The sequence below is a fragment of the Ochotona curzoniae genome, unplaced genomic scaffold, assembly GCF_017591425.1.
Source record: "Ochotona curzoniae isolate NIBS_2020 unplaced genomic scaffold, NIBS_Ocur_1.0 contig_64, whole genome shotgun sequence".
Lineage (NCBI taxonomy): Eukaryota > Metazoa > Chordata > Mammalia > Lagomorpha > Ochotonidae > Ochotona > Ochotona curzoniae.
In genome coordinates this window covers 26615574-26640789 of record NW_024466502.1, presented here as the reverse complement: position 1 = coordinate 26640789, position 25216 = coordinate 26615574, and the positions used below count along the sequence as shown (strand labels likewise).

The window sequence follows — 25216 nt, the reverse complement described above, 5'->3', positions numbered from 1 at the left end:
TTCCCGGGCCACCACACGCCGCGCGCCCGCCCCACGCCCCACGCCCCGCTCACGCCGGGCAGGCTCCGCCCCCCGCGCGCTCGTCGCCGGCGTGTGCGGCTGCGTTGGTTTGAATTTGGAGCCTCGTTGTTCTGCGCGGAACGTGGAGCGAGGAGTTGCCGTTCGAATTTACCTCGCGGCCTCCGCGCCATTGGCTGGTTCGCGGACAGCGGCGCGACGCCATTGGCCGGCCGGCCCGGGACCCCGTGCTCTGGTTGGCCTGCGGCAGCGCGGAAGCGGGGAGTTAAAGAGTCGGCCTCTCGTGGGAGCCGGCCGCGGCCCGCCTGGCTGCGCCCTGGGGTGCATGTCGGCAGCTGCGGTTCCCTGCCAGGCTGTAGGTACGTTCCTGGCCGTTCCCGGCCTTTTCCTTCTCTCCACTGGAGAGCTCGCTTTGGGGCAGTCCGGGGGTGAGGGTGAGCTGCGAGGTGGGGACTGGGGCTGCTGCGCGCAGGAGTGATCGCTCCGGCCCGGGGCGGTGTGACACGTCCTCCGCTCCTCACCGAGTCGGCCGGCTGCATCCTGCACGCTTCCAGCAGCTGGACTCGGATGCGTCTCTGGGGACGACCCCGTGAACGGGTACGGTCTCGGGCAGCGGCTTGGCGGCCGGAGGGCCATGCTTGCGGGGAGGCTATCCGAGGTCCCCGGCCACCCGGCAGGTCCTGCTTAGCCGGCGAGGGTCGCTTGTTGGCGCAGCAAACTTGTGCAGGTCTGCTACACAAGCAGTGTTTCCTAGTGACCGGGTGATTGCCGGAGTACCGGGAGCTTGTCCTGCGTTGAACAGCTTGGAAGACGTGCCCGAGACAGCAGAGTTTATCGGTTCCTTGCCTCCAAGGCAGACCTGAATGCATTCTTAGTTGATTGACTACTACTTGAAAGCCTGTTATCTGCTCCGAGTTAATGATATAATGATAGCTGCTGTCCCGGCTCTCAGGCTCATCGGGAGGATCACCTGAGGAATTGTCAATTCAGGGTAGGGCTTGAGGAAATGCTGCCGGTTGCTGTTCAGCACAGACTGTCACAGTGCCTATGGAAGTGTGGAGTTTTCATAGGTGTGCTGCTGATTTCCTTTGTTTTAGCTTTCCCTGCGTGCTATGGGAGAAGTCAAAGAATTAAAGATGCAAATATCGCCAGAAACTCCTGGGAGAATCCGTGTCCTAAATCCTTTTGAAAGTCCTAGTGACTATTCTAATCTCCACGAGCAAACGTTGGCCAGTCCATCTGTTTTTAAATCAGCAAAATTACCAGTAAGTTTTCCTCGGCTAGTGTTTATGATGAGTTTTCAGTGTAAATAACTACAAATAACTTTCAATGGAAGTATCTTTATCAGGTAAAGGTGGGGGGACTAGATCCTGGAGTATATATCGCCGTGTGCTTTTCGTTATTGTTGGTTAAGCGACTTGGAGAGAAATCCCATGTAATAATGTTCACTCCCCAAACGCCTGAGCCGGCCAGGGCAGGGTGGGCTGCGTGGATGCCAGAAGTCAGGAACGCAGACCGGGCATCCCACGGGGGTGGCAGAGCCCAGTCCCTCGGACCAGCACTGCTGCCTCCAGGGCGTGCACTGTCAGAAACCTGGAGTCTGGGCCTGAGCCGGGCATCAAACCCAGCACTCTAGTCTGTCACAGGGGTGCTTAATGATGGGCTAAATATTTGCTCCTGAGCATGTAGAGAGTTCACTGTATTACAGTGATAACTAAAATCCAGTAATTGGCCAGGCATTCCATTAGCAGAACTTTTTTTTAGAACTTTTTAAAGTTATTATTTACCTCGCCCCCCCCCCCTTTTTTGTCTTAACTCAAAAAAAGATAATATGTGTCCTGGCACAATAGCCTAGTGTCTAAATCCTTGCCTTGCAATTAGCAAGATCCCATATGGACACACCAGTTAATGTCTTAGCTGCTCCACTTCCCATCCAGCTGCCAGCTTGTGGCCTGGGAAAATAGTGGAAGATGGCCCAAAGTCTTGGGACCCTGTGCCTGTGTGGGGAACCCAGAAGATTCCTGGCCATTGGGACCACTTGGGGAGTGAACCAGAGGTTGGAAGATCTTTTCTCGCTGTCTCTCCTTCTCTCTGTAAATCTGCCTTTCCAATAAAAATAAATTTTAAAAAATGTTAGGTTTCACAGTTTCAGGTGTAGCTATGTACCACGGATCTTGATGTAACTACTAATACCACATTAAAGAAGAAACCGTCCTTCTCATTTCTTCAGCAAACGTTGGAGTGCTGCTATGGTATCGAAACAGCGCTCTCTAACCGGCTGTGCCGCAATGCAGAGAGCAAGAGAGATCTTTCAGCCTTTGGTTAAATTCCTCAAATGCCCACAACAGCTGGCCCAGGGCCAGACTAAGCCAAGTGCTGGAACTCAGTCCTGGCCTCTGAGGAATCTAACTCCGTCCCAGGATGTGCGTCAGCAGGAAGCCACAAGGGGGCAGACCTGAGATTCAGGACCTGCTGAGTAGACTAGATGCAGGCTTCCCAAGGCCTGTCTTCATGGCTGCGCCAAATGCCCCTTACTGATGCTGTCTATTACTGTCATTTTCCAGGAATTTTTGAAACTTCACTTGTATTACTTCTTTTTTTTTGTTTGTTTTACTTTTTACTTGACTTGTATTAATTCTTAGCTATCTGTTAGTTCTAATAAACGTTAATTCTGGGGCTGGCATTGTGGAGTGGCAGATAAGCCCTCCACCTGTGACGTCAGTTTCCCAGCTCATGTCATAGTTGCTCTGCTTCTGGTCTGGCCCGTAATGCGCCTGAGAAAAGCAACGAAACATGTCTCCTGCAGCCACGTGGGAGACTTGGAGGAAGCTCGTGGCTCCTGGCTTCAGCTTGGACTAGCTGCTCTCTGGAGAGGACCAGTAGATAGACGATCTCGTGTCCCTTTCCCTCTGTAACTGTCTTTCAAATAAATAAATAAATAAACAAATTTTTTTATTATTTATTTATTGCAAAGTCAGATATACAGAGAGGAGGAGAGACAGAGAGGAAGATCTTCTGTCCGATGATTCACTCGCCAAGTGACCACAACGGCCATTGCTATTCCGATCTAGAGCCAGGAGCCAGGAACTTCCTCCAGGTCTCCCACATAGGTAGAGGATCCCAAAGCATTGGGCCGGCCACGACTGTTTTTGCAGGCCACAAGCAGGGAGCTGGATGGGAAGTGGAGCTGCCGGGATTAGAACTAGTGCCCATATGGGATCCTGGCACGTTCAAGGTGAGGACTTTACCGCTAAGCCACGCCGCCGGGCCCTAAATAAACAAATATTAAGCAAATAAAGTGGTGGGACGACTGTAACTTAACCCACAAAACTGGGATGGATGTGAGGTATGACAGATATTTTGTTCTGAATCTATCAAAAATATGTTTCTAATTGCAGGTTACTATTTGGATAAGCTTTTGATTCAGCTGGATAGTTGAATATTTAAAAGCAGCACTGGTTACCATTCATAATTATTTCAAAGAAGCTACTTTATGAGCTTTTCAAATGCTCTTCAGTTAAAACTTTGCTTAATTCCAGTTCATTCTTAAAGCTTAAGACCTTTGATAATACTAGGGGTTTTGTATTTATATACTCATAATGTGTGTTACTGGTGTTAATCATGGAATTTCTGTACCTTTATAACTCTATGGTTTTGCTCTTTTTGCATAATATTAAAATTTTTAAATATGCAATTTTGTGTCTTCATAGAGCTATAATCCAGCTAATGCAGTGTGATTTGATTATCATTTGCTATTTAATTTAGTGGTACAATCAAGTTTTAACATGTAAGCTTTTAAATATTTTGAATATTTTTATATTGGAGCCATTCACCGTATTTTTGATAGTGACATTGTTAGCATTTTGATGAACTCTTTTGGTTTGCCTTCACTCATAAGCTCCCTTTATTTCATTAAGACTCCAGGGGAATTCAGATGGTCTATTGATCAACTAGCTGTAATAAATCCTGTAGAAATAGACCCGGAAGATATTCATCGTCAAGCATCATACTTAAGTCATTCGCGGTGAGTTTTCTTTATTTTTGAAATGAGTTTTCCTTTCTTGTATCTAAGTACAATAACATGCTGATTAGAAAGAGAGGAAGGGGTGCGGTGGCCTAGCGGCCAAAGTCCTCGCCTTGCAGGCACCATTGCTAATCCTGGCAGCCCCGCTTCCCACCCAGCTCCCTGCTTGTGACCCCCGTGGGAGACCTGGAGGAAGTTCCTGGCTAAAAAAAGAGAGAGAGAGGAAGTTCTATAAGTCATGTATTTTTACAGTGAAAGGGTATTAGCAAGAACAAATTTTTGGTATGGATATTTGTAGTCTGAGTGAGTTCAGAGAACTATATCCAGAAGGATTCTTTCACTCTTGCTGTGTTATTGTGGAACAGCTCTGCCTTCCCAGCACTTGGTGGGAAGAAGGGCATTTTGAAGTTTGTACCTTTCTGTACATGGTTGTGGCTGTTTTGCTTTGTTTTGTTGGTGTGTTAAGATAAAGCAAAAAGCTTCTTACTTCCTAAAACCTCAAGGTAAGACACACTGAAAGGGTATTTATTAGCATCAGAAAGGTTTTCTAGATGTCATCCCACCTTAACAATTCTCTTGGGTGATCTGAATTAAGTTGGCTTGAATTCTGTGAATCCAAGCAGTCTTAATCCTTTGCTCATGTGTGATGTAGGTTTTAAGGCTTTAGTTTGCTTAATAATACTTAATGTAGTGCAAACATGGCACTTCTTTAGGGGAAACACACCTGTACTTTATATTTTGAGGGATTCTTTTGTCTTATAGTCAGATTGTTTAATTTATGGGGGAAAAAAAGTCGCAACTGATATGAAAACAACAGATGACCCTTTGGCCTTCAACTTCAAACTTCCATCGGACGGGGTGCATGCACGTTGATTCACTCTTAACTTGTCTGCCGCGTCCTCTCCGTGGTCATTTGGTGACCATTCACCTGCCAGTTAATACCTGTCAAAGGTCACAGAAAGGAATAGAATGGGGATAATGCATAAAAGAATTTTAGTATTGAGTTTAAGTAATGCTTTGGAAAGAGAAGATGAAAAACATATTCCTCCTAGTGAATGAGTCACAGTGACGCATCCTTTTTGGCTTTGCACAAACCATGTGCTTTATTGTTTTCTGCTTACCTTGTCAATGTATTTAATGCTCACCTGTTCAGTATATTGAATCAATTATTATATCAGTCGAATTGAGCCATCTGAAGCACTCCAAGGGACAGTAAAGAAATCCAGGGGGAGATTCCTGCCCTCAGTCAGCATTAACTTCAAAAAGTCGCTGGACAGTGACATAACAAGATAAGTTCATTTTTGAAACCATTTTTGTTTGTTTTAAAGATGTATTTGTTTGCTTAAATGGCAGAGTTAGAGAAAGAGAGGGAGAAACAAGAGATCTTTCATCTGCTCCCCAAATGACTGCACTGGCTGCAGCCTGGAGCCAGGAGCTTCTTCGGGGTCTCCCGCACAGGTGCAGGGCCCAAGCACTTTGGTACCCTCCATGGCTTGCACAGGCACAGAATCAGGAAACTGGATTGGAAGTAGAGCATCTGGGACACAAACTGGTGCTCCCAATGCCAATGGTTTGTTTTTGTCTTTTTTTTTTTTTTTAAATCCATGTGTAGGAAAGGTCTTCAAAAAGTTTGCCTAAAATTTAATTCTGAATAAAATACATACATTTAAAAATAGCATTGCATGGGCCTGGCGCAGTGGCCTAGCAGCTAAAGTCCTCACCTTGAACACGCCAGGAGCCCATATGGGTGCCGGTTCTAATCCTGGCAGCTCCACTCCCCATCCAGCTCCCTGCCTGTGGCCTGGGAAAGCAGTCGAGGATGGCCCAAAGCCTTGGGACCCTGCACCCGTGTGGAATACCCGGAAGAAGTTCCTGGCTCCTGGCTTCGGATCGGCACAGCACCGGTCATTGCAATTACTTCGGGAGTGAATCATCGGAGAGAAAATCTTCCTCTCTGTCTCTCCTCCTCTATGTATATCTGACTTTACAATAAATAAATAAAAATCATTTAAAAAAATAGCATTGCACCAAAATAAGCATGTTTTAATAGAGTTATTACCACATACTTTTTGAAGTTGCCTAGTACAATTAGATGAAAGTTGCAACACAGTGAATTTATATTTAGTAATAAATGGTGTGCTATCTGGGGGGGTTTATCAAGAGTGGCTTAGTTTGTTTCAGCGGATTGATCGGTGATAAGAGGGTGGAGGGTGAAAGGAGTGGACAACCCTCTTGAAGTTTGTATGCAGTGAGTGGTGAGGGCTTTTGCCGGGGAGTGAGAACATTCTTAGGAGCAGCAGCTTCTGCTGAGCTCTCTGAGTTCTTCGCGTTCTGCTCATGCACAGAACACTTAGAAGCCTGCTGGTGGGAGGCGCTTTCCTGTCCGCACAGCAGGTCTCCGCCCTGCGGGAGGGGGCGCCGCGCAGGGCACCCTGTTGCCATGCATGGTTATACCCACGCGCAGCGGTGTGCTGGTCGGGATCGTTTGCCAGCATGACCTGCTAGAACCTCCTCTGATGCGGTGTTGGGGTATTTGGCCATTCTGACTTTCATTGCATCCAACAGTCGTCTGAATATTGGAGGTTCTTGAAGTTCCCGTGATGAACATGAAGGAGGGAAGGCCAGGCTGAGATCTGTCACTTTGGCTGACTACCACTGACACCTGAAGGCCACAGAATCACCGTGCTCACGGTTACTGTTGTTAAGGAATAGATGGGGTATCACTGTGTAGCACATTTTTCCATAATTCCTTTATTTGAAAAAGGCATTTAATTTAAATATATGACATCTCATGTAAGCTTTAAGTCACAAAAAGATGTGTGTGTGTATGAGAAAATTGCCTGAGAGGAAAATAATCTTAGGTTGTTGTTAAAAAAAAAGTCCTACCAGTTTATTGATGCAAAGGAGGCGATAAACAAAGTCCTGCAGTGCTGGCTGCCGTATGCTGGACGTGAATATATCTGCACTAGAGACCTGACACTTTACCCTGTCTCACAATGAAGAAACGTGTGTTGGTGAAACTGTGTCCTGGGTCAAAGTGTAAAAAAAAAAAAAAAGATTTATACAAAGTATCGTATTGTTGGTGTTTTATTTCAGAATATTCTTACCTATTGATTCTGAACTGTGTAGATGTTATCTTCTCTTACAAGAGGAAGAGTTAATTCTGAAATGGCTTCTGTGATGAGCTAATTGTAATTAATGAGAAAAGGTTTAGGCACTTTTTCGATTTCTGTTGGACAAAATATTGTAATTTGTGGTGATTCAAGGACAAATGGTTTTTTGAATGTCCTAATGTGTATAATTTTAAATTTATATTGACGTAAGCCTTTTGAAAGAAAAATCTTTGATTCAAACTGTAAATGGAAGGGGGGTGTAAGCTTAATGGTTGAATGCTGGATGTCAGAATATTGCCATGTATAAAATGCTGTAAGAAACCCATTTTTCTTTTAAAATGAGCTCGCTTGCCAGTCAAGGGAGGAGAAAGTATTTCTTTGAAAGGTTATTGTTGTCAGTGTTCAATAAGCTGAAGTAATGGCATGGTTATTTTTCTTCTTTTCTCTGTATAGAATAGATAAAGATGTGGAAGACAAAAGACAAAAAGCCATTGAAGAGGTAACTTAAAACTGTTGGTGATTAACTGTGTGTGTCACCTCCCCCAGGAAGCCCTCCCTCAAACCCTTCACCTGTGTGTGTGCCTTGCGGCTTTCCCCTCTCCCTAAGTGAAGCAGCCACTTGCTGTCCTAAAATCGTGAAGTTTGACGACGTCTGCGTCCCCCGCACACAGGACCGTGTGCCAGCGTGATGATGTGTTCTCAGCTTCCCGGCCCGTGTGCCAGCGTGATGATGTGTTCTCAGCTTCCCGGCTACTCTGAATTCTTGTTTTTGGCCAGTCGTGTGTTTGGGTTACCTTTTTGTTCTCAGACCCCCATCACAATTGTTCTTTGTGCCTTCCAAATATTGGTTAGCCCAATCCCGTCTGAAGTTAGAAATTTCTAAAAAAGAAGTTGAATGCTTCTCAAGCTTTGAAATCTAGATTTTGACATTGATAAAAAAAAAAAACGACTGGTCTGTTGTTAATATTTAGGATTTTTATGACATGCCGTATGTTGCATGAAGCAAAACGTAAAGCATCATGCTTCTAAGCAGAAAAAGTGTATCACAAATTTAATATTTTTTCTAATAAAAATCATAACTTTTTGTGTGTGTTTTGCTTGTCTGCTGAACTTTTCTGAGAGGTTAAAGGTTATCATCTGAATCTTCTCAGAGAGCCGTCCTGTTGGCAGCATTTCTGCATAACCCCGTTACCCTTGTTTCTTGGCCACCGAGTGCCCTGCGCATCCCGGGCCGCTGCAGCATGCTCACGGGGTGCACGGTGCACTGGCCCGGCACACGCACTTTTCCCTTTACTTTCACACTTTCCCAGTGCAAGTAAAAGTTATCCCTTGTTTTAGAGCCAGCCTGGTTTTTAGAAGACAGTTTCATGTGTGTTCTCACACCAAACATTACTTACCTGTTCATCTAAGAACCTCAACATTTTTTTCTTTTGATTCAATTATTTCAGCTACCCTCCCCCCTGAAGCCGAAAGTTCTTCATTTCTTTCAGTTTCCTAACTGTTTGAAAACTTTGTTCCCTTCGAATTGCTGACTTGAAAGGGAAATTGAGTAGATCAAACTAAAGAAAATGCTGTCGGTGTTAAGATCAGGACTATCATCAGACACCAACTGAATTTTTTTTTAAGATTTATTTATTTTTATTGTAAAGTCAGATATACAGAGAGGAGGAGAGACAGAGAGGAAGATCTTCTCTCTGATGATTCACTCCCCAAGTGAGAGCAACGACCGGTGCTGTGCCGATCCGAAGCCAGGAGCCAGGAACATCCTCCAGGTTTGCCACGCGGGTGCAGGGTCCCAAGGCTTTGGGTTGTCCTCGACTGCTTTCCCAGGCCACAGGCAGGGAGCTGGATGGGAAGTGGAGCTGCCGGGATTAGCACTGGCGCCCATATGGGCTCCTGGCGCGTTCAAGGTGAGGACTTTAGCTGCTAGGCCACAGCGCTGGGCCCACCAACTGAATTTTTTGTGTTTACTATTTATTTTTGAAATTAGAGTAAGTATATACACATAGTAAAGTCAAAAACATTCAAATGAAAAGACTCTTGCTCCCTTGTTATTTCGCTCCTTCAAGGTGATTAATGTTTCTTGTTTTACACTTAGACATTAATTAGCATATTTGAAATGTTTTTGACAGATAGACTTATCATTCTTATAATATTTTATATCTTTTTATTTTGCTTAATTTCTCTCAGATTTTTTTATGATCAACAGAAAGTTTTAGTAAAAGCATAGTATCCAAACCTAGATTGATAGATGTTTTAATTGTGTTCATTTTCTTTATATCACAAATAATGCTATGATGATTTATGCATATATTTTATGTCCCTGAAATTACTATGTCAGGGGCTTTGTAAATTTCCAGTTTTGGTAGTTTTTGCTTTCTAAAGGGTTGTACCAGTTCATACTTCTGTATATGATACTGGGTTTTTTTTTTTTTTTTTTTTTTTTTTTTGCACCTGCGTTGCTGTTTATAAACTTCTGAAATTGTGCTACGCTTACTACATTGAAAATGACAACTTGTTATTTCTATTTGAATTTTTAACATTCACGGCACACATATTCATCACTTCCTAAATTTATGGGTCCTTTATCTTTTTTTCTGGAAATTGTCTATGTCATAGTTACCTTTCTCCCGCATCACTTCATGTCTTTTCCTCTGAATTTCGTAGGTAGAGTAGTTCAGAAAATGGCTTTCTTTGCCATGTGTGTAACAAGATAGAAAGGAAATGTTAAGACTTGTCCCCCCAAAACAGTGAGAATGGAAGAGGGCAGAAATGTACCCGCCTGCTGTTAGTTGCGTTTGGGTATGCCAGCCCACAGCATGCGGGTAGGTGTTCAAGGCCAGGCCCTGGGGCTTTAGAGAGCACATGTTTTATAGTGATTGCTGCCATCCACAGCCAACCTCGCCATGTGGTAGCGCTGGGAAAGACGCAGTGGCGTATCAGTGCAGTGTGAGTTAGAGCTCTACCACGCACATGTAAAACATGGGCGAACCTCAGTGCGATAGATACCGACAAACTCAGTAAGTTGGTTGCCAAGGGATGCGTTGGGAATCTTTGTTACCTTTATGTTTCATACTTGATTTTAAGTTTATTTTTATTGTTGTCTGCAATGGCTCAAAATTCCCAAGAAATGCAGCACTCCAATCTCGAGCGCTGCAGCGTGCTTTGTGCTGCTGGCTGGCTTCCCTTGCCGCACCACACCCCCAGGCGTATCAGGGAGAAACCGAGTCTCCCCCGATGGCAGCCCTGAGCTTAATTTACAGATTTCTATTGAAATGTTCCATTTGGTCTGTATAGACCCTTGAAATGTCTTGGGTTTATCTTTGGTCGGTTGTCCTTTTAAGTGCTGATCGTTTTAAATACAGCTATTAAGTCAGGAAATGATGGTAGTGACTGTTACTTGAGAATGAGGTGGGTACTTCTTCCTGTTCTCGGAGGAATTTTCGCCTAATTATGTGACTTTAATTTTCCTAGTTTTTCACCAAAGATGTCATCGTTCCCTCTCCATGGACTGATCATGAAGGAAAACAGCTCTCAGAGTATCATGCCAAAAAATGTGAGTGTCCTGAAAATCATACTCACAAAAACTGTAGCATCAAAACAGTTTCAGATCAGCAAACATGAAGCGGCATCTAGTGACCTGCTGGTTGATGGGCTTGGGTCAGAGTCTTGCTCAGTATTCCATTTCTGGGTATCAGGAGTTAGCTCCCTTTAGGATCACAAGTCAAACCTTGACCATTCTATTTGAATTTCATTTTCCCATTATGAATATCAGTTATGATGCTTGTATTTTAAAGGTCTGAATGTGTTTTCCTGTTTTTTGCTAATTTGCTGACTTCTTATACAATGGAAGGAAGGGACCTAAGGTAACCTGAAATAACTTATGCTACAGTGGATCACCTGAAAATAAAGAGATTAAAGGGCAAGTCAGTGCTTTCCAAATGTCTTTCTGCCTCCAACAGCAATTTTCTTCATCCTTGCCTTCATTGCCCTGTAAGTTGTGGGCCATGCTCAAATGCCACTACCCGCGTTTCCATCTCTCCTGATGTTGGAATTATTCTCTTTTCTGTTTAGCATCCCTGAATTATATTCTCAGGTTGAGAGAAAATATTTGTTTCCATTTTTTAATGAAAAATACAGTCCTGGCAGGTAACATGAATTGAGCACGTTCTCAATACCCAGCCAATACAGAGTGCTTTTAGTGAGCTGTTCCATTTTAGAGATGAGGAAACCTAGTCTGAGAAGTTAGAGCCCTCGTCTGCGACAAAGGAGGTGAGAAGGAGAACCTGGTCGCAGTGTAGGCAAGGTCAGATGGCATCCTGCATGCCAGCAGTGCAAGCTCCCAGGAGGACGCCGCTGATGGGGTCCTGGGCAGTAAGCCAACATTTATAAACTGAGGGTTTCTTTGGTCACCTTAGTTAATCTCATTGGACCTCACAGTTTTGCTTGTAAAGAAAAGGACTGAACTAGAGGATTGTCTGCTAACATCCATCCCTTCCCCCTCAAATTCTCTAATGTGACATGTTCATACAAAGTTTCTTTCCCACCAGATTCTATAAGATTCTGTTTTTTTCTCTTTTTTTCCCCCCACAGATAAACCAGCTTTATTACTAGGTCATTTTTTAAAGAGTTATTTATTTTTGTTGCAAAGTCAGATATACACAGAGGAAAATCTTCTGTCCGTTGATTCACTCCTCAAGTGGCCACAATGGCTGGCGCCGAGCCAATCTGAAACTAGGAGCCTGGACCCTACTCTGGGTCTTCCATGCAAGTGCATGGTTGAAAGGCATGGGCTGTCCTCAACTGCTTTCCCAGGCTACAAGCAGGGAGCTGGATAGGAAGCGGGACCGCCAGGATTAGAACCTGTGCTCACATGGGAATCCTGGCACTTGCAAGGCAAGGACTTGAGCTGCTAGGCTACCCCTTGGGCCCCACTGGTCATTTGTATAACATTATTTTGTCTTTGAGTATGCTGTTTTATTTAAAGTGATACAGGATCTGGAAGAGGCCAAACATTCTAGAGATTTATTTGCTAAGCTAATTGGGTGTGTGGATGTTGTGCAGTGGCTAACGGAGTGGGCGCCAGAGATGTACAGTACAGTGTGCGTACGTACGTAGGTACAGTGCTGAGAGATGGTTCTCGGGAGACCACATTGCTGCAGTCTTGCAAGTTGTGGTCTGATCAGATCTTTACGACGATAGTTTTGTAGTGAGCATCCTGGGAAGACAGAAGTAGTATGTCCTTGCAGAACACAGGGTGGAGGTTTTGTTTGTTTTTTCCTAGTGTGATAAGGATGCTATGTCTCAGGGGAGCACATTTGCTTGTAGCTCATTATTAAAGGAAAGGATTTCCTGCACCATTGTCGTGGCACACAGGGCTCAACCTCTATCTGTTTGGACGCTAATTCAGTTCCTGGCCACTCTACTCCTGATCCAGCTTTCTGCTAACACTCTGGGGAAAGCAGCAGCAGAAGCTTCTGGATACCCGCATGGAAGACCCCCATGGGAGACCTGGAAGAAGCTCTGGCTCCTAGCTTTGGCCTGCTCTAGCCATGGCTGTCACAACCTTCTGGGAACTAAACCAGCTAACAGATTTCTGTCTCTAAAGCTTAACTTTCAAAATAAGTAAATCTTTCTTAAAAAGGATTACTCGGGGGTCCAGCAATCCCACTTGTGGGTCTACATCCAAAGGAATTATAACCACGTGTTATATACTGTAGCACTGTTCACCACAGCCAGTGTCCATCAGCATATGAATGAATCACAAAATGTTGTTCATGTACGCATTGGCATACCTCTAGATGGAAGGGAATTCTGTCATTAGTGACAGCCCAAGTGAACCTGGAGAATGTGACGTTAAATGAAATCAGCCAGACATAGACAGACATGCTACCTGCCATCACTCCTGTGGAAGCAGAGAGCCAGACCTAGAGAAACAGCAGAGTGGCAGCCAGGAGCCGGGGACACTGGGCACGGTCAGAGTTTGAGTCAGACATGGTGACCATTTGCCATGGCTTGTGGCAGAGCATGGTGACCATATTTCACAATGGCGTATACCTCAAGATGGGGAGACATTTTCTCACCAGAGACAAGCATGTGAAGTGATGAATATGCAAATTAGCCAAAGTGCTCATTCTACAAAGGGCAGTTTTGATCACAATATTGCCTGGTACCCCATAAATACTAATTATTACATTACTTATAAAATATTCTTGGCTTATTAATGAATATTAATTATCACATTACTTATTGTTGGGGGTGGATTATTCATTGTCATTTTTAGGAAATGGAAAAAACAATGTGACTCTTCAGTTTGGTTTCTGTTACTTGCACTTCCTTCATGTTATGAAATTAATCCAGGGGCTGGCATTTGGCACAACAGTTAAGATGCAGGATATCTGCCTCCCACGTTAGACTGCCCAGGTTTGGGGCCTGGATGTGTTGTGAATCCATGTTCCTGCTGTTTGCTCCAGGGCCAGCGGGAGATGAGTCTACTCGCATCCCAGCCAAGGAGGTGGAGACCTGGCTTGCGGGATTGAGTTCCCTGGTCCCGGCTTTGGCCTGTCCCTGGCCTGTGTAGTTGGTGCCATTTGGTTATGACTTTACTGTGCAAAATGTAATGGTGAGATTATATAAAGAATATAAAATATAGGACTTTTCAATTTAAAATGTTTTCCAGGCACTAATATAAATGGTGATTCTCCAGTTGGAAGAAAGTTGACCGTTCTTTCTGAAAAGAGCAATGGTGAGTATAAACACGGTCCAAACAGTATGTCCCATAATTGGATTCCAAATCTAGTTATGGTAGTGGCACTTTACTCTAGAATTACATTTTACTATTTTATGAATGAGTTGTTTTTATATATTTGTTTTAAAAGCAAATATACTGAAATAGATGCACTTGGCATGACTTAGAAATAGCAGCAGTGTGCTGTTTTCTTGCTGCAAGTGTGTGAATTGATTTCTGGTTTTGAAAAGCTCCCTTTTAAAAATGTGTTAATGTGGGGAATTTTTGTCCACAAATAGAGGCTGGTTTCCTTTTTGATTTGAGTGTCAGCATCATGGCCAGGGGTTATCTTTTATGATGAACACGTTTACCTCGGTGGTGGAAAGTGGTGTATGTGTGATGGGGTGCGTGATTGCCATGATCCGGGCTGCCTGGGATATGGGCTGACGGGGCCCCAGAGGGAGCTGTCTGCTCAGCTGCTTGTCATGTTTTCTTTGACTTATCCATGTTTGTACCTATGTACTTATGTATTTATTTGCTTGCTTTCAGCCGCGTGCCAGACATTGCTGTCTCTTCCTGTGGACTTTAATTTAGAAAGTATATTAGGTAAATACATATTTGTTTAAACCTTTAATAACTTCAATCAAAGGATCTGTTTGGTGGTCTGTGTAAGTGGGAATTTGTGCCATGCCTTTCCTTTTGTTTTTATTGACAGGCAGAATGAGCTGCCTCTCACCTACTGGCTCACTTTCCAAAAGCTTGTAATGGCCCGAGGCTGGGCCAGGGACTCTGTCCGGGTCTTTCAGGTGGGTGGCAGGAGGCCAATCACTTGTCCCATCACCTGTGTGCCTCTCAGGGTCTGCGTTAGCAGGAAACTCGAGTCAAAAGCGGGAGCCTACACTTGAAGTCTGGGGCTCTTATGCAGCTATTTTTGTTGCTCACCTAATGTCTCTCCCACCAATGCCTTTTTGCTAAATATGTGGGGAAACTTGAAATTTCTCCTTTACTTGAACAAGGTGTGATTTTTTTTTTATCATAATGAACTTTACTATAGGCATTAACTATGAACATCTTATTATTGATAGTACTAACCAAGCTCCCCCAAATTAAGGAGTAAACATCACATTTAAAATTAAACCTGATTTTTTTTTGAAAAAAATTCAGAGTACATTATTGGTTTTTTAAAAAGTGGGAGGTAGGGCCCAGCACGATGGAGTAGTGGTTAAAGTCCTCGCCTTGAACGCGCCGGGATCCCATATGAGCGCTAGTTCTAATCCCATTGGCCCTGCTTCCCATCCCATTCCTGGCTTGTGGCCTAAGAAGGCAGTTGAGGACGGCCCAAAGCCTTGGGACCCTGCACCCGCGTGGGAGACCCAGAAGCTCCTGGTTCCTGGCTTCAGATTGGCTCAGCTCCAGCTGCTGCGCCAGCTTGGGGAGTGAATCATCGGACGGAAGATCTTCCTCTCTGTCTCTCCTCCTCTCTGTATATCTGACTTTCTAATAAAAATAAATCTTAGGGAAAAAAAAAAAAAGAGGTAGGTGGTAGCCAGTGACATGGCATGGTGAGTAAATTTGCCATCTGTGATGCAAGCATTCCGTATGGTCACTGGTTTCTGTCCTGGCTGCCCCACTTCTAATTCAGTTCCCCGAAAATGGCCTGAGAAAAGCACTGCAGAATGGTCCAAGTGTTTTGGCCCCTACAGCTTTATGGGAGACTTGCTTCCTGGCTTTTGGCTCGTTCAGCCCAGGCCTTGTGTGGCTATTACGAATGAACCAGAGGATGGGAGCTCTCTCTCACCACGACCTGGGAGAGACTCCAGACTCATGGTGTCAGGTTGTCTCAGCTCCAGTTCTTGGGGCCATTTGGGGAGTTAACCAGAAGGTAGATTTTTTTTTTATGTCTTCCTTCTTTCAGTGACTCTGCCTTTCCAACAAAAATGAATCTTTTAAAAAAAAATAGACTAAAAAATTAAGTGTAGAAATTTTAAAAGATTTATGAAAGTTTTCTTATTAAGCAACAATTATGATGGTTTCTCAGAATGATTGGTTTGTACCTTTTTTTTTCTGTTATCATTAAACCTAGGTGACTATTTCAGAGCTGATGAATTGGCCGATCAGTCTCCCGGAAACCTGAGTTCCTCCTCTCTCAGAAGAAAGCTGTTCTTAGATGGGAATAGAAGTGTCTCTGACTCCTTAGCTCCAGGTTCTCCGAGCGGTTCGCATAGCGCTGCTCAGACGTCACTGGAGGTTTTCTACTCAATAGATTTATCTCCTGTGCGGTGTAGGAGCCCTGTACAGACTCCAGGCTCGGTAAGAGGTAGACTGAAACGTGTCTGCTTAGTTCATTGTGGATGAGCGTGGACCAGGGTGGTCCTACTGCGCTCAGGAAGATGGTTGTCTTTCGAGTATTACACTTCATGACACTGTACCTCATTCGTGTCTTGACGTCAGTCATGGGCTTGTTTGGGGCCAGGCTGAGTTTGCACTATTGACTCAGCGTGAGCCTCAAGGGATCGCAGTGTAGCTCAGCACCCCAACCACCGAAGATTAGCAATATACACAAGTGGATTGGCATCGATGGAGTAAGTTATTTAGATGACCGCTTGATGAGAAAATGTAATAGTTTGTTTAAACAGCATGTGTTTGCATGTACTATAACATGCTCTGTTTCAGAATGTTTGTCACCGTCTGGTTGGTTTTGTTCCAAGATGCCTGGCGCTGCTTCTTGTGAAGGGTCCCTGCCTATGAAAGTGTTTTGAAAATGCAGACAAGTAGCATGTGGCTCAATAGCTGATGAGGAGATTCGTGTCAGTTTATTATTTGTTTGTTTTGATTCCAGGGGCAGTTTTCATCCAGCCCTATTCAGGACAGTGCGAAGAAATACAGTTTGGGCAGCGTGGCTAGTCCTTCACCAATTTCTTCACCCACTTTCTCACCAATTGCATTTCAAACAGGGAAGACACCACTCTCAGGTATGTCTCATAATAAAATTATCAGTGAAAAGTACTCAGCTTTATTATTTGTTATCGAAGAATTTAGTTTGACAGAATTCTTAAGAGGCCATTAAACAAGAATTTGGATAACCTTAAGTTTTTTTTTTTTTTGTGGGGTTTTTGTTTTGTTTTGTTTTGTTTCTTTGTTTGCTAAAGGAATTGTTTATTTTCAAAGACTGGACTTGTAAACGAAGTTACATTCTAATGTTAAATGGAATATAAATGGTTTAGCAATATAAAATCAAATACTCTCAAAGTTAACGAATTTAGGGTTGATATTTTTGTGCTTTCTGTTTAGACTGACAGCTAGGCATTCATATTTTATAAAAATATATTTGGCTAAGATTTTTAAGGTAAAAAAGGTATAAACTATCACAAATTTTTCTTTGAAAAGAATTACAGTACCTTTTTCAATTAAAAATGCCTGTTCAGAGTGATTGAAATTGACTATTTTGTCAGTCTTTCATGTGTGCAGAGGTGACTGTATGGTTATATTGTTGTAGATACACCTTTGCATGTACTGTGTGCTGCGTCTTTTCACAGAGCGTTTTATTTTGAGTATTTTCATAAGCCATTCAAGTCATTTCTTCCTGTGTCAGAGCATCGTTCTGAATTGCAGTGTCATACTCCATTGCATTTTTCCTTTAAAGATTTATTTATTTTTATTGGAAAGTCAGATATACTTAGAGGAGGAGAGACAGGAAGATCATCCGTCCGATGATTTATTTCCCAAGTAGCCGCAAAGGCTGGAGCTGTACCCATCCGAAGCCAGGAGCCAGGAGCCTCTTCCAGGTCTCCCATGCAGGTGCAGGGTTCCAAGGCTCTGTGCTGTCCTCAACTGCTTTCCCAGGCCATAAGCAGGGAGCTGAATGGGAAGGGGGCTTCCAGGATTAAAACCTACACCCATATGGGATCCCAGCTTGTTCAAGGTGAGGACTTTAGCAGCTAGACTACCGCGCAGGACCCTCCACTGCATTTTTTTTTTAAACCACTGATAAGTCTGTAAGTGGCTGATAATTTTTGTTCATCACATTTTTCTTTTGAACAGGTTTATCTTTATTTGAAATGCAGATTAACAGAGATATCTTCCATCTGCTTGTTCACTTTTAAAACGGCTTCAATGGCCTGAGTTGGGCCGGTTTCAAGCCAAGAGCCTGGAGCTTCCTCAAGTTCTCCCATTTGGGTGCAGGAAGCAGCCTCCAGCTTTTCCCCAGCTTTTCGTCAGGGAGCTGATCGGAAGTAGATGCCCACTGAGGATGCTGGCACGACAGACTGACACTTAATCTACCACACCATAGGCACAACCCCTATATATATTCTTTTGTATTTATAACCTAGGTAAAATTGTCAGAAATGAAATATTTCACTGAAGATCTTGATGAATTTTGCCTAATTTCCTTCGAGAAGTTTTTACCAATACAGATTTTCAGAAGAATTGGTTTTATTGTTTTCTGATGTTTGTATATTACAGAAAAATTTGACTTGCTTTAATTTTTGTATCTTTGGTCATTGACGATACTGATCTGTTTATATTTAATGGCCATTTGTTTTATGTGGGGAGAGTTTGTTCAGACTATACTGTTGGTATTAAGTTAATGGTTTCTCGTTGTTTTATCTTTAATATATTTTTTGCTAAAAAAAAAGAAAAACCCTTATATTTATTTTGCACTTGGAAGATAATTTATGTGTTTAAGCCGTTTTTAAAAATCCCTTTTTGATAAGTTAATGAGGTCATTAAAATATTTTAAATTTTCATTGCTTTGATTATCATTGTTGGGAGTCTTTATTATTGCAAATATTAAAATATTTTTCAGAGTTTTTTAGGGGGGGAGGGGTGATTTTGCATCATTGCTGCTTATTGTGTTTTGTATAAACACATAGATTTTTCGTTTATTTCAATTATCAGGTACAGCCGGTAAAGAAAGTAATGAAGGGCTGGAATGTGGCTTTAGCTGGGTAATCTGCCTGGGGTATGGCCAGTGCCAGCAACCTATATATGTGGGCACCAGTTCATGTCCCAGCTGCTCCACTTCTGACCCAACCACCTGCTTGTGACCTGGGAAAGCAGTGGAGGATGGCTCAAGTCCTTGGGACCTGCACCCACATGCAGGTCCTGGCTCCTGGCTTCAGATCAGCTCAGCTTTGGCCATTAGAACCATTTGGGTTGTGAACTAGCAGGTAGAAGATCTCTTTTTCTCTCTGTGTCAGGCTGTATGCCTTTGGAATAAAAATTTATCTTTATAAAAAGAAAAAAAGTTAACTTTCAAGGAGTAAAATGTTAAAATTAAAATGGGGAAAGAGCAGTGAGATCATTTTTGAAGTCCTTCGTCTTTACCGAGCCGTTCATTTGTGCTGTTTTTGCCACCAAAATGTTAACTCCAGCAGACAGCGCAACTGCTACGAAGATTGCAGGTTTCCTGGCTTGTAGCAGGCAGATGACCATTCAGTAATGGCCTTTCCATGTCCCTGATTTTATGATGTGACTTTCTTCCCCATCTTTTAGAACAGAGAAAGTTTATTTTTCATTCCCCTGAAGCTTCTTCTGCAACAAATTCTCACGGAATATCTAATGCGTGTATCCGAAGCCCTTACATTGAAGGCTGCTCACCCATTAAAAACCGGTCTCCCGTGAGACTCGAGTTGTGCAGAGGCGGGACCAAGTATCGAACTTCCCCGATCCAGATGCCCTTTACTCTGGAGGCTCACAGTGAAGATGAAGATGAGACGGTTCCCTGCAGAGATGTCTCCTTGCCAGCCCTCGGGGATGCTGGCGTGCTCCACCTGCCGCAGGCGAACCACTGCACTTGGGCGGATGGCACTAACCGTGTGACTGCCATGTCTGTTGCTCAGAGTCAGTTCAGTGCTTCTGAGAAGGAGCTAGCGCTGCTGCGGGATGCTGACCGGGAGAAGAACGACACTGTGGACATGGCTGAGCCTCTAGAGACAGCGGATGACAACACCTGGATTAAGGAGCCAGTGGATAGTGAGAGCTTGCCCATGACGGATTCTGTGACTGGAATGGCCTTCAGCATCGAGAACTCTCAGATGTGCATGTCTCCGCTCGCGGAAAGCAGTGTCATTCCTGGCGAGAGCAGCAACGGTCAGGTAAAACACTGCAGTATCCCACAGGCCTTTACTTATAAGAGGGAAAAGGGATTAAGTGCAATGGTAGCTTTACATAGTTTCTGAAATACCAGTACTAATTCTAGGATGGCTAATTCCTTTTCATTAGGAATGGTTATATATATAAAATATATATATTCACCTTAACTGATACTTATTTGGAGTAGGAAAAGGTGAAATCAGTGATATGGCATGTATAAGTATTAAGTATTGTGCCACAACTCCCATCCCTACTTGTTTAAAAAAAAAAAAAAGATTGCTTTATTTATTTTGAAAATTACACTGAGAGCCAGGAGCTTCATCCAAGTCTCCCATGTGGGTGGCAGGGGCCCACACACCTGGCCATTCTCTGCTGCTCTTCGCATGCCATAAACAACTGGACTGGAAACGGAACGGCTGGGTCTTGAAGCAGGACCCACTGGGGATGCTGGAGTCGGAGGCTGCAGCTTTACCCACTAAAGCATCACACACCTCTCTCCGCTTAGCTTTTCAATCTGTTTTCATAAGCTTTTTGAAGTACCCTTGTGTTCGCTAGGCACTGATTGAGTTGTTTACATTTGTTAATTCATTGTTGTTTCACAATAATCCTGCGGAATAGGTGACTTTCATTGCCATTTTACAGATAACAAAACTAAAGCTTTATGTCAGTGGGAAGTAGGGGAGATTTGAGCCTGACAGTCTGGCTATGGAATCTGTGCTTTTTAATCCAAGTTTGTGCTGACATAATTATAAGTAACACTTGCATAGTGTGTTCATGTGCAAGGCATTTTGCTAACAACTTTTTATTTTAAATTACATACAAATCAATTCATTGAATTCTTACTACAACAGCTAGTAATATTTCAGTGTTGTGAATTTTGGCTTGCCAAAGTTTCTTGCTCTTAGAAGTATTATAATTGACTCAAATATCATTGTTTGCTCAGATTTTTATGCCTAAATTACCTACCATTTTGTGATCCTACACAAAATAAATACATAAAATTACATTTATAAATTTAGCTTCTGAAGTTGTTTTCCTAAATAGCACAAAGAATCAGAAATTACAAAGCACTTTTTTTTTGAAATATACTTTAATCATCAAATCCATCTCTGTATTGGAATTTGTAATTGCAGTCATTACTAAACTGTCATCCAGTCTCCACAGTACCTAGACTAGTCTCGGCTTTAACTTTTCGACTGCAGCATCTTAGCGCTTGCCTTCTACACAGCTCTCTGGCTTAACACTGTTCTCATGCATTGTGATTTTTTTTTAAGACCCTGCAGGCTGATCACAGTTTCCTTTTTGAAGAGTTGAGATAATTGCCTTGCGTACTTTGAAGGTGTTGCTTCATTTGCTGCTGAGCTCTGGAACTGTTCGGTTGCTACAGATGTGTGCGTGGTCTCTGTCTTCCGTGCACTTGCACAGATGTCATTTGTCCCCAGGTTTTGCAGGTTCAGGGAGCTCTCTGGCGTGGGCTTCTTCTCACCCTTTGTGCGGAGCACTCAGAATGCCCTGTTATTCTGTAAACTTGAACCCTCTGCTTCTTGGATCTTTTCATGAATACTACTAGATTTCTGTTCTATAATTTTTATCATTGGAACTCATTTTGATTTTCCGATTTTGGAAGGGATGTCTTCGCTATATATTTTTTTATTTTCAATTTTTGGGGGTGATTTCCTCAAAATTACATAATATTCACTGTTACTTATTTCCATGTATTGAAAGATAGAGCCACTGAGAAAGAGTGAGAGAGCTTCTGTTGACTGGTTCACTCCCAAAAACCCGTGATAACCTGGACATGTGAACTCCAGCTGGTTTTCTTACTAGGTAGCAGGGTCCAAGCACGTGAGCCATCATCTCTACGTCCCAGGATGCATTGGCAGTAGCTTGGTCGGAAGCAGAGGCTCTGCAACCCACACAGGCACTCAGTTGGATGTGGGTGTCCAAGCAAGGCCTTGCATAGTCTAGCAAGGGCCTTTGCAGATTGTGTAGAATCCTTTCACAACTTGTCATAATTAGCAAAGAAACCTTCCCTGATCACACTAGCCAGGCTAGGCCTCACTAAATGCTTTCCTGACTCCCAGGAATATTTTGCATTCTATCCAATCAGACCATTATCCAGCAATCGGGTACGCTTTTGCTATCCCCAGTGCTTAGTTCCAGCGATTGTGTACCACCCTGGTATGTGAAGGAAGCAGAACTGTTGAAGGAGACTGAGCTGAGCCAACCAGAGGAGAAAGATACTAGGAAAGCATGGTGTCCCGGAGCAGCTCATCATGTGAAGAAGGGGTACAAGGGAGAATATCTGTCGGCACTGTTAGATTGGAAGTAAGAGTGAGCGGTAACTGAACAGGCTTAAGGGAAGGAGGCGAGAAGTAACGGAAAGAAAGCTGGAGAAGGTGAATTAATAAAATTATCTGAAGCTAAGTTGTGAGGCAAAATAGAATGATAGAAGACCAGAAGCCAAGGTGATTTGTCTTTTACTTGAGATGGGAGAAATAGCATACTTAAACGAGCAAGAGATTTTTAAAAAGTTGGAATTTTTAGGGTAGTTGCTATCTGTGGGCTGACATTGCAGAGCAGCTGGTTAAGCCGCTGGCATCTCATATCCCATAGCGGGCACTGGTTTGAAACCCAGCTATGCCACTCCAAACCCAGCCCCCTGCTTATGCTCCTCGGAGGGAAGCATAAGGTTCCTGGATCCTGGCTTCAGTGTGGCCTGGCCTGGTTCTGGGGCCATTTGGGGAGTGAACCAAGGGATCAGAGAGTTCTGTTTCTTCTTTCTCTTTTTCAAGTAAAGAAATGAATTTTTTTTTTAAGTAGGTATCTATTATGTGTTCAAGTACCCGAGAGTCTGCCCAGCACTTTGCTGTAGTTATGATAACTTTTTGATGGAGTAGACATCCATTTTATGGATGAGGGGATTAAGGCATGCAGTATGGCTAGAATCTAGAACCCTGCTAAGGCTCAGCAAGGGTTATTGTCGCATCTGTGAGCACAGCAGTGAACAGCAGGGACTCATGGGAGCATAAAGGCAGATATCAGCTTTAGGGCCCAGCTCTGTCAGTTCCAGAGCAGTGTTCACAGTGGACAGGGCCTGAACACCGCTGACTTTTCCTTGGCAGATACTAAGGGGAGACAGGATCCTGAATGGTAGAGTAAGGTGGGCTGAGAATAAGGAGGTAATAGCTGAAATGGATCCCAGATAATCAACCTTTTAAGAAATAACTGTTGCTACGTGTACACCATTAAATTTTTTATTACAGTGGCTTTTGATTTATGCTATGTGTAGGATGATCAACACTCTCAGTTGGCAGTCAGAGCTAAGTTTCAATTTGAGTTCTTTTATTCCAATGCTGTGGGATCTTAAGGCAGGATTACCTTGACAGTGACTAGAGTGTGACGGTTTTCATCTCTTACTCAGCTGTAACGTGAAACTGAGGACTACCACTACATCGGTAGGGAGGAAGATGGGCGAGGCCTACTTGTGACACAGCGGGCACTGACATCAGTGATGGTCTAGATGAATCCATGAGGTCAACTGTATATACCTATATGGCAGAGTCACACAGTAGAAGGAGCGAGCTTTCATTTATCTCCATCCACATGTCCAGTGGGAGTGCCAGGGGCCCAGGTTCTTAAGGGCTAGCTCCTGCTTCCCCATGCACATTAGCAGAAAACTGGATCAGAAGCAGAGCACCCAGATTTTCAACAAGCACTTGAATATGGGGTGCTGGCCCCACTGGCTCCCACCTTACCAGTGCTGGAGTGCAGCAAGCTCACTTTCCTGGCGATGTAGTTTTACGTAATAGCCCTGAGTAAGGAGCCATTTAGCTGGCAGTGATGAATACTGAAGAGTAATTGGTAGATTTTCTGGAACCTACAGATATTTATATTTTTAATCAAATACTTTTGACAAAGAAAATATTTTCTCTGAGATATAATTGATATTACTCTATTTTAAATGTCACAAGGCTTTTTTTATACTAATGGCACGTGACTTTTAAGTGGTGAGCAAATATACATCCACCCAAGAAAACTGGCAAAGTTTTCTTCCCATTATTGGTGAAGTTTACTTTCCAGTAAGCTGTTTGGAGCCTCAGGTCTCAATCACCTCATCTCTGTATGACATTCTGACAGCCTCTGCTACCTCATGCATAATGGTTATTGAAAGGGTGAACTGTTATAAACAGTGCCAATGTGTGAGGCCTCTTCCCTGTAGCTTCTTCCTCAACCCTGCTACAATCTGAGATTAAAGGACTTTTCCTGTGACTTAGTATCTCATTGTGTCCAATTTGTAAATTAGAATATGCACATTAGAGGAGCTTCAAGGGGTTATGAAAATGTGTATCTTTTGCATGTTATCCACATTTTGTAACCTCCTTATATGAAGAGCAAAAATATCATAGATATTCTGGTACTTATAATATACCAGGCTTCCATTGGGGGGGGGGTCTTAATTTAAACACATGCCCTGCAGATAAATGTCCCCATTTACTTGACATGCTAGTCTGAAAGTCAGCTAGAAATGTTTTCTTTTGCTCTTTTGGGCTAGAAGTGTGTTGTAGAAGGCTACTTTTAACCTGGAAAGTTGAACATTCATCTGGATCCATTCATTCTGTTTGTAGTATGATTATGTAACAGTTGGGTGTGAGATTAATATAACCCACATTTTGGAATGCTCTGAAATAATGCCTTTTCAATAAAATTTAGAAATGCAATTAAGACATTTGAAGAATTGGAAAAAAATGACGTTATATCAAAAATATATTTGCTCTTTATCTTCTGAACTTAAGCTTTTGTTTTCCTTTTCCCCCTCCCTCCTATCAGATGGATAGCGGCTATAATACACACACTTGTGGAAGCAACATCATGGACGCGGTTGGAGCAGAAAGTGACGTGCAGTCCTTTGAGATTGAAAACAAGCCTCAAGCTTTTAATATAAAGGTAAGCCACAAACAGATATCGTAATATGGCTATAAGTTAGAAGTACTTACTAAATGTAGGTTTTTATACTATTTCCTAAATTAAGCTAATTATCACGTTTATGCCCTGTCTTGATTTAGCAAAAGGTAGATTTTAAACATTTACACACTGCAGGGTAAAGAGAGGCTTTAGAGGTGAGGACCAGTTACACTTTGGAAAACATCGGTTCTTTTTAAGGGAAAAAAATTTTGCCCCTGGCATTGTCCCAGACATCTCAAAGCTAAATGTATGAAAGAATTCTGATAATAAGGT

At 43.1% G+C, this 25216-nt stretch overlaps 3 protein-coding genes across 5 annotated transcripts in view; 2 read left to right on the top strand and 1 right to left on the bottom strand.

Moving 5' to 3' along the window:
• Positions 1-273: 273 nt before the first annotated feature.
• BORA (BORA aurora kinase A activator) overlaps positions 274-25216 on the top strand; it is a 25790-nt gene continuing 847 nt past the window's right edge. Inside the window, exons 1-11 of one of the 3 annotated variants that reach the window (XM_040991300.1) lie at positions 275-377; positions 1116-1283; positions 3936-4042; positions 7609-7654; positions 10630-10711; positions 13835-13900; positions 14432-14488; positions 15966-16192; positions 16722-16854; positions 19379-19980; positions 24809-24925. In XM_040991300.1, the coding sequence (XP_040847234.1) occupies positions 1131-1283; positions 3936-4042; positions 7609-7654; positions 10630-10711; positions 13835-13900; positions 14432-14488; positions 15966-16192; positions 16722-16854; positions 19379-19980; positions 24809-24925 (1590 nt within the window). In that variant the 5' untranslated portion in view covers positions 275-377; positions 1116-1130. Of the gene's footprint in view, positions 378-864; positions 1284-3935; positions 4043-7608; positions 7655-10629; positions 10712-13834; positions 13901-14431; positions 14489-15965; positions 16193-16721; positions 16855-19378; positions 19981-24808; positions 24926-25216 lie in introns of those variants that run through there. The other 2 variants (XM_040991302.1, XM_040991301.1) reach the window with 2 other exon arrangements.
• The window catches only part of DIS3 (DIS3 homolog, exosome endoribonuclease and 3'-5' exoribonuclease), a 27142-nt gene continuing 21812 nt past the window's right edge, over positions 19887-25216 (bottom strand). Inside the window, exon 21 of the mRNA XM_040991297.1 lies at positions 19887-19957. Coding sequence (XP_040847231.1) covers positions 19952-19957 — 6 coding nt within the window. The 3' untranslated portion in view covers positions 19887-19951. The remainder of the gene's footprint in view (positions 19958-25216) is intronic.
• The window catches only part of PIBF1 (progesterone immunomodulatory binding factor 1), a 207868-nt gene continuing 207368 nt past the window's right edge, over positions 24717-25216 (top strand). The window contains exon 1 of the mRNA XM_040991299.1: positions 24717-24731. The gene's annotated coding sequence lies outside the window, so the exon portion shown is untranslated. The remainder of the gene's footprint in view (positions 24732-25216) is intronic.